The following is a 9,916-nucleotide window of genomic DNA, read 5'->3' as shown; positions in this document are numbered from 1 at the left end:
ATGTTGATTATATTATCGTGTAAGGCCTGAACTACCATTTTCGCTTCATTGCTCTTTTGCTTGGATTTTTATCAGCCCAAACCTCTTACCTTGTGTGCTTAGTTCAGTGTAAGCTTGGCCTTGGTTACTCCTGAAATGTTTATCTAAACCATTTATATTAGATTGCATAACCTTCGGCTACCCACATGAGATTTGAGGAGACCCATTTAGACAAATTCAAAAACCAAGATAATTAAATATTTAAAATCACACAAACTTTTTTATTTCAAAAACTAGATACAAAGTTGCACACTTTCCTTTGACACTTACTACAATTCTCACATACGATATAGTATAGGCATTACTCGAAAACAAACAAATAGACCCATGCTTTGTTTCATGACAATCAACTGGAAAAACCAAACCAATTTTATAAAGACAAACTCGGAACAGTCATTTTGATGTACTTTAGCCAGAAATCTCAATGGTCTTAACTTCAGGCTTTTTCTCCTCCTCCTTAGGAACAGTCACAGTGAGCACTCCATTTTCCATGCTAGCTTTCACTTGGTCTATCTTCGCATTATCCGGCAACCTGAACCTCCTCAGGAACTTCCCACAGCTCCTCTCCACCCGGTGCCATTTGTCATTCTTCTCTTCTTGCTCTTTGCTCCTTTCTCCACTTATCTGCAGTATTCTACCTTCTTCAACTCCAACTTTCACCTCTTCCTTCTTCAGCCCTGGAAGATCGGCTTTGAAAATATGAGCTTCCGGGGTCTCCTTCCAGTCGATTCTTGCCGCCGCAAATTCAGATGTTTCACGAGCTGAAGAGGGCACATTGGCAACGGCTGAAGTGAGGAACCCATCAAAAGGATCCCATATGTCTAGAGAAAATGGATCAAACATGTTGGTTTTTCGCCCGCCGAAAATGCAAGGAATGAGTGACATGATTGGAATGTTTGAAGCTAGTGAAAATGTTGAAGAACTGCTGAAGATATTTAGTGTTGAATGCTTTGATCAGTTTCAGGATGGTTTTAAAGTGAGATGACGAGCCTACATACAGGATCAACTTACTACTAAAGTGAAAGGAAATTTCTGGCGCTTTCGTCGGCCTTCTCTTCTCTTTTTATTATTATTCTTTAATTAATGGACAAGTTTAATATTTTTTATTGGGTACAGGTGTGGTCTTCTCTTCCATAACCTTCTACCGTCTTCCGAGGAAATTTCTAGTTCTTTTGTGGGACTTCTCTTTTTACTATTATTCTTTTATTGACGGATAAGTTTAATATTTTTTTGGTCTTCTCTTCTATAACCTTCTTGCATCTTTTGAAAAAGGGCAAAAAGATAAAGAGAAAATGATATAGAAATTTTATTTCAGAATTATTAATTAAATCACTAATATTTTTAGAGATTATGCAAAATTAGTTATGAAGATGATGATTATATCAATATAATTGAATAAATAAATTAAATAATAAAAACATATGTATTTATAAATTATAATAAAGATTAATTTATATATTAATAAAACATATATTTTTATATAATTTTAAATTACAAATAAAAATATATATAATTATATGACAATATATTTTTATTATATTTAAGTTAATATTCACTATAAATATATCTTATATTACTCATAAATTAAATACAATTTTATTTTCATCTTTAATCTTCTAACAAAACATAGCTCACAATCTTAATTACTTTTCTTTTGGGATATTGAAATTTTTATCATTAAATGAGCTCGTTTATACAAATCTATCATATTAAACATTTAGTGAGACCACCAATCCCTTGGTGGGATTGCCAATTTAATACTTAAATTACTCTTATTTTCAACTTTAGATAAAAATATGGTTGACAGAATCGCCAACCTACTCACCTTTAGCGAGACCACCAACCCCTCAACAGAATTGCCAATCTCTTCTTCTACAGATACATAATTCAGAATTTGAGGTTTCAACTAAAAACTTTTTATTATTATTCACTATACCCTAAATCTAACAAAAAAATCCAATCATCAACCAACGATAATATAGGATTTGAGTTTATTTTTGACATATTTGCATGAACAAAAGAAAGATGTTCATGGGATATGACAGAAGAAATGTAAAAGTTTTTGTGTAATTGAGCAGTAGCAAGATTAAAGTTCACGCATAAACAAAGACCACCAACAATAGTTGCTTGAATAAGGGGTATTTTAGAATTCTTTTCAATTTGTGATAAAAATATTTAAACGTTTCTACATGTGATAATTTTGTATATGAGATTGATTTTTTGGGCAAAAATTTCAATATCCCTTTTTTTTCTATCTCACAATACATATAAAAAAAATCTCACATTAAACACAAATTCAAGTAAGAAAGATTTAAATCCAGTTATTAATATCGTTATATAATTGTGTTTTGTTCATAAATTAATGGATTGTTGTATTTTATAAAAGGGGAAATATTAGTAGATTTTCATGATTTTAATGAAACTTTGGGATTTTTTCATAACTCAACATATTACGATAATGATACCCTAAACTTTAAATGAGGGATAAGACTATTGGGCCGTGTGTTGTGGGCTTACCCATCTGTAAAGCATTGAGTTACTGGGCCTTACCCAAAATTTATTAGCCATCGGCCTTACCCACTAATCTGTAAAGCGTTGGGCTGTAGAGCTAAACTATTGGGCCATGTGTTGTCTCAATAATTGAGCGATAGGCCGAGAGTTAGTTTTTGAGTCATAAGACGTAATCCCGTTTGTTTAAGGATTTCCATTGAGCCTCAAGAATGCACCACCAAGTCCAGGGGGCGACCCAGCATTGTCGTGTCAAGAAATATTCTGAAAAAAATAATGGCTTAGAAGTTTCGGAAGTTTTTGTTTTAATTTGAACTTCTTCGCAAATTCAATCTCATCAATTTTATTTAGTATATTTTATGCACAAAATTACAAAGTTTCCAAGAAAATCAAGGCTTGTATCATCGAAATTGATTGATCGAATAAGTATGGTTGTAGAAGATAGCATGATTCAACTTTTGATGATGGGGTTGTTTGGTTTGTTGAATTGGTTTTGTTTTTTAAGTTGGATTTTTTTTCTATGAGGCGGCTTTTGATTTTTGGGTTTTGGTTGAAGTTGAGAAAAATAAATTGTGGTACCAAGATTCAATGTATGACATAAAAAAAAACCATACTTTTAATTGAATTGGCACCCGAATTCACCAAACAAATATGATAATAGATACCTTAATTCATAAAACCTAGTCAAAGGTTAGCATCTCCTAGCATTAGCGGATCGTTGGCTCCAAAAATAAAATTAAAATATAAGATAGTTAACGAATAAATAATAAAATTTAAAATATATCATACAAAATTTTTAAGGGTTATTTATAAAAAATTTGTAAAGTTAAAAGAGATTAAATAAAAATTAAGAAAGATCAAATAAAAATTTAAGGGATTTATTTGAAATTTTTTTTCAAAATCAAGAAGATCAACTGATCATTTGACCCTGGTTGAGTCCGCTTCTTCTTCTTCTCTATTGATCAAACTGATAGACACTTGCGTACAAGCATTGACTTCTTATAGATTTGCTTAATAAATTGAAAAAAAATCAAACAATTGTACCTGAAACTGTTAATGAATATGGGTTCAGTATATTCTCAACCAATCAAGTTGAATAACGTAAGTTAATAATGGGATCTGATTCAAGAAAACAATCCCAATTGAAGGTTTGAGCTTACAAGTTACCGCCACATTTTCTTTCCAAGTGCAAAATTATGTCTCACGCACTCATCATTAGTTTGTTAAACATCAAAACATAATCAATGTTTAATATATATATATATATATATATATATATATATATATATATATATATAATTATGATCGCTTTCATCTGTTTTTTCTATAAATTATTTTAGAAAGAGTAATATTATATATTTTTATTTTAAATATATAATTATATATTTTATTATATAATAAAATATTATTTTATTTTTAATTTAAAATTATTTAATTATATAATAATATATAAATATATTTATATATATATAATAAATATATATAATTTTATTGATTCAGACAAATTATTCCTCAATAAAATTCTGTGGACAAATGACAGTCACAAATTATATCTGAAAAGACGGTCAAGCAGTCATCTAGGGCTGCTTAGAGGTTAAGATGATGTCCTTTTCCATTCTATTAATCAGGTTGGTCCAATTGATGTGAAGGTTTCATCGTTAATTTATGGCCAAACGACTATTTCCCACCCAAGGTTTAGCGTTTTCTCAAAAGTCCCCCCTTTAACTATGGAAACACCAAACACCCACCCATGGCCAGTTAGATTTAACCAAACCCTAACGGTGGTAGGGGTAAAATCGTCATTTTAGCTATAATATTAAAAATAAACTAAAATAGAATCTATTTTGCCCCCCTAAACTTTAAAAACTGAAATTTTTCCCCCATCTAAGTTTTAAAAAATGGCAGTTTCACCCTAGGGTTTGGTTTTGAAATCTCCGACGACCTCTCCGGCTCCTTTGCCGACGGCCGCTCCCTCCGGAAGCAACCTCTCCTTCCGACGATCTCTTTCCTCCCATTTGGAGGTCCGATCGGCGCCCGGAGACGCCGTAGGAGACGAAGACTTCGTCGGGAAGACGAAGTTCTTCGTCTGGGAAGACGATCGTCTTCCCAGAAGAAGACCTCTGGGAAGACGACCGTCTTCCCAGACGAGGACGACGGCATCGGCTTCGTCTGGGAAGACGAAGAACTTCGTCTTCCCGACGAAGTCTTCGTCTCCCACGACATCTCTGGGCGCCGATCGGACCTCCAAATGGGAGGAAAGAGATCGCCGGAAGGAGAGGTTGCTTCCGGAGGGAGCGGCCGTCGGCAACGGAGCCGGAGAGGTCGCCGGAGATTTCAAAACCAAACCCTAGGGTGAAACTGTCATTTTTTAAAACTTAGGCGGGGGGAAAATTTCAGTTTTTAAAGTTTAGGGGGGCAAAAGGAGATAAAATTTTCAGCCGTTAGGGTTTGGTTAAATCTAACCGGCCATGGGTGGGTGTTTGGTGTTTCCATAGTTAAAGGGGGGACTTTTGAGAAAACGCTAAACCTTGGGTGGGAAATAGTCGTTTGGCCTTAATTATTCCACAAAATTGAAACCTATTAAACAGATGCTGTGGAGAAGGGATGCCTGATTCTATCGGGAAAACTTTCCTGCGTTGGCAAAATAGCATCAACCAATCACTGTAACTTAGCATTTAATCAATATTCATACTTTATATATATTTTTATTCTTATATGTAAACACCTTTCTTATAATCGTTTATACAACAAATGAAATATAAAACAATATTTTTTTATTATTAACACCGAATCGAATCAAAGTCATTAAGGTTTAAGTTTCACTGAAGGTGAAAGTGGATAGTATACAAATATGTAATAAAATATTTATATTTGACCCTCACATGAACCAACCAATACAGAGACATTTTAGAATGTCAGAATCTATTGATCTATAAATATAAATATCGAAACTTATATTACATAAAATCAATTAATTTGTATTAAGATTCAATCTCTCACACTTATATACTACTCACTTATATTGTATTTATTAAATGTGAGACTTTAGTCTCTAATATTCTCTTTCAAGTGCAATTATTATAAGTTAGACCTACCGTTTGATTGAGTCTGTTTTTTAATAGGTGTATTGTGCAATCACCATAAATTATTAGACTTGTTGTTTAGTTTAATTAGTTTTTAGACATGTGTATTGTCACTTATATCCAGAAACACTTTAGGTTATTAGGTCGGTTATATGATTCGTATTTTGATACCATATCAAAATGTATTAGGTTTATAATTATAGATATCAAAATTCATATTACGTAAAATCAATAAATTGTATTAAAGTCTAATTTTTTACACTTATATTATATTTATTAAATGTGAGACTTTAGTTTTTAACACAGAAAATTACGTTATCAAAGTGAATTTGTGATAAACAGTGAAAACTACTAGAGAACATAATCGTGCCCTAATAAGAAAATAACACTTGGAACAACTTTAAAATTTAGGCATCACTTGATGGGAAAGGTATCACTGCATGATATGGAATACGTATTAGACAGAGATAGGAAAGAGTACACTGATGGGAAAGTAAAAATGGTTGGTGCAAGTATAAAAGCGGAAGGTTATAAGCTTAATTATAATTAAGTTTCTTTATTTAATGAATTACCAGACCTGCTGAATCAGGAAGCTCCCTTGATGAAAGCAGGTCCACATAATTAACTCATTTTGGAAGCATCTCTTTACATTACACTGTCTAACTTGAACATAGTATTATAAATATCAAATAAAAATAAACCCATGATTTTGACACTACATATAACAAAATGGTCAGCTTGATGATGCATCAAGTTTCTGGGTATTTTTAATTTGTCATTTGGCTTCTTAATTACCCACCAAAACCAGGCATCCAATGTAGTCTCATTGAAAAGAAAAAATGTATCTATCTGTATTTGATTGTTAGATTAGACTGGTTAACAAATGGGATATAATAATGTAAACCTAAAGCCCATGAGATGAGAGTTCAATCTCTGTTAGAATGATAGCTGAAGGAAGGGCAATAGATTGGCTGTTGACTTGATTTAAACCCATAGAAGATTTTTCATAAAGATCATTCTAAAAGCTTATACTGCCCAGTCCAGGATGAGCTGAATGCCATCGTCACTCATAGCCACGAGTGCACATTAACTTCAAAAGCATTACAGAGTGACTTGAAACAAGATTATGAAATTATGTACCGGGCAGTTCCAGTTAATTCATACAAGACGGTGACGCCCACAAAGTAATTAAAACTAAATTTTATTTCAATTAGTGAAGAACATAACATAACAACAATAATAATAATAATAATTTGAACATGTATTACTATGGCAATCATAAGTCTTATTCTTCCGTGGGTTGAAATACTGAAGAACTTTATGCGGACTGATGAGACCAGTTCCTGGCACATCCTTCTCTAATTATTCATGCATATGTTACCCTAGTTTTCTTGCTTCAGAGACCATGTGACTCTGTTGAGTTGGTGTGCCCCAAACCCGAGAACTCTGAAATCCCTGCAAGCTGTCTCCATTTCATTCTTAGTACTGTTCCTTTTTAAGTTTACTTCACCGACATTTTTCCTGTTGTAATTACATTACTACAAAGATAAGATCCTTTTACATCTAAATAAACAAGAATCATAGGTTTCACACTTAGAAATAATCCACAGTCATTATATTATATGATTAAACTGCATAAGGGTTCTTGGATATCAATCAAGTTTCTCATGATTCTCTTGCGATCTTTCTGCAAGTCACTTGATATTAAAGCCTGGCGAGGCCACTGGATATAGCAAAAAGTTAAAAAGAATTACACTACAGTTTCCTTGTTACTGGGGAAACGTACAAACACAAGGATTTTTAATTACACTACAGTTTGCATTATCTGAATTTGAGGACTTTTGGGTCAAAGCTTTTTCATGTTTTCAAAGCCGAGGGTTATTATTTATAAGTTTCATGAGCTTTCTGGTTTTGTTTTCTTCGTAAAAAGGCAGAAGTTACTTGGAATTCTTAATTCTCAGTTCATACATATTAATAAAACACGTGCATACGCGGAAGCTTGCTTTCATGAAACTATTCGTACCGCAGACGCCAGATAAACTATCTCTTGAAAGTCAGGGTTTATCAGAATTCCTCCTCTGATTATAACCTTAGATCTAAGATTATATTGGGGGGATGTATAGATTGGATAATATTTTATTATAAAAATAAAAAGCTATTTAAAAGATTATAGAATATAATTTATTATTATATTTAATAAAATTTAGTAAATATAAATAATGATTATGTTTGGTTAAAAATAATAAAAGAATATTAAAATATTATTGTATTTATAATATAATTATTTTAAAATATATTTTATATTATTTGATATATTAATTAAAGATAAAAGTATTTTACCTTAAAAATTAATAAATAAAATTACAATTATTTAGGTAATTTTTAATACTTAAGGGTATATTATCATTAGTAATATAAATTACTGTAATATTTTATTATTAATAAATTAAATAAAATAATATAAATAATAAAAAATAAATTATCAAAGTAATCTTTCTATAACATAATCCAAATGACCTCTGGGTGTTTTGCTTATAGACATCAAATGTATTCTCTAAGAGTTTGAATTTTCATAAACATGAAGAATTTAAATAATTTAAAAATGCGTATGTTTACATATAAATTTTTTCGCTAAAATTTATATACAATTTTATATAAACCTTATATCAATCAAGCTCTGGTACATATTTTCCTTTGAGAGGACTTGCGCTTCCCTACCACCAGTCTGATTCTGACTGGGATTGAGAATGAATGAAATTCCATAGTGATTGAGGGGTTTTTTTCCAATCTCAATCTCATTACAATTGGAATTGAGATTGAGAGAACTTCTGATTGAAACTGAGATTGAGACAACTTTTGATTGGGATTAAAAATTTTTTTTCAATATATGAGCTTTGTTGTCTTCGGTTTTAAAACCGTAAAAAAAAAATTATCTCTTTTTAAGTTTTGAGTAGGTAAAAGGTAAGATTTTTAAATTAAGAGAAGGAAATGTGATAAATTTTTATATTTAAATATTTTAAAATAAATAACATTTTTATGTTTAACTCTAAAAGTGAATTCTACTAAAATATTGTGTATTTAGGTGTTTTTTAAGTTAACGGGTTTGAGTTTTTATTTTTATTAAACCTTGGGTGGTAACAGATCTTTTGGCCTATATCATATATTAACCGAAAAATTAAAGACATGTCTCGCAATTAATCTAGAAAGGCCAAAAGACTTATTCCCACCTAAAATATATTGTTTTTCCAAGTTTTTCTCCCCTATATTTGAAAATCTTAAACACTCACTTATGAATAGTTATAGTTAACGAAACTCTAATTCCTTAAAATTTTTTTTCTTTTTAGCCCTTGAAATCCAAAAAAATAACACTCTCCCCCCTTAGGTCAAGTTTTGAAAAATAGCAATTTCTCCTTTAAGGTTTTTTTTTTTCATTATTTAGTGGCATCTCCAATGGTATCTCGTTTCTCTTCCTTTGGTGATTGCTCCCTCACCATCTTTCCCTTCAACCAACAGTCCTAAATCTAGCGGAAAGACGATATTTCATCGAGGAAGATGAATAGGTTTGTCTTCTCGACGAAGTTGAGAGTATTCTCTGACATCAATCGATGTCGTCCTAGCTTTCAAATGAGAGAAGCTTGGTCGTTAGAGTGAGAGGAGGTGTTAAGAGATATTCGTGGTTGACGATGGCATCGAAGATCTGGAAACTAAATCCTAGGGGGAAAATGTCATTTTTTCAAGCTTGACTTTAGGGGAAACTTTTAGTTTTTAAGGTTTAAGGGGGTAAAAGATATTAAATTTTAATTTATTTTTAATATTACAGATGAAATAACAATTTTACTCTTAAAACCATTAACTTTAATCATCCATGAGTAAGTGTTTAAGATTTTCAAAGATAATGGTGGGGGGAGGGAGGGGAACTTGGGAAAATAATATATTTAGGTGGGAATAAGTCCTTTGGCCATCTAGAAATATATGTAATTTGTTCTAATATTCCATCTATTTGTCCTCCATGATTTAGCGTGAATTTGATGTCTCAACAGCACATTTACTATAAATATTAACAAATACTCTAATAAATCCATCACTCCATTCTTTGCTTTGGCTTAGACATTACAACTCAAATTAATCTAGAGAGGAAGAGGTAGACTCACTTCCTAATAATATAAGAATTAAGGAATCAGATTTGCCCTCCTGTCCATACTTTGAAAGACGTGGTTTGCTCTTAAATTCGAAAACCAAAATGGGATTTCCCTTTATTAGAGCATAAGCATTCTCCACTTCTTTTT

General features: G+C 31.6%; 1 protein-coding gene across 1 annotated transcript; it reads right to left on the bottom strand.

Moving 5' to 3' along the window:
* Positions 1 to 232: 232 nt before the first annotated feature.
* Positions 233 to 1,093, bottom strand: LOC123225130 (17.4 kDa class I heat shock protein-like). The gene has a single exon (XM_044649001.1). It carries the CDS (start codon positions 922 to 924, stop codon positions 448 to 450), a length of 477 nt encoding a protein of 158 aa, XP_044504936.1. The 5' UTR covers positions 925 to 1,093; the 3' UTR covers positions 233 to 447.
* Positions 1,094 to 9,916: the final 8,823 nt, after the last annotated feature.

This window comes from Mangifera indica, chromosome 9 (genome assembly GCF_011075055.1).
Source record: "Mangifera indica cultivar Alphonso chromosome 9, CATAS_Mindica_2.1, whole genome shotgun sequence".
Lineage (NCBI taxonomy): Eukaryota > Viridiplantae > Streptophyta > Magnoliopsida > Sapindales > Anacardiaceae > Mangifera > Mangifera indica.
Note: the sequence above shows the minus strand (reverse complement) of the source record. Positions and strands in the feature narration are given on the sequence as shown.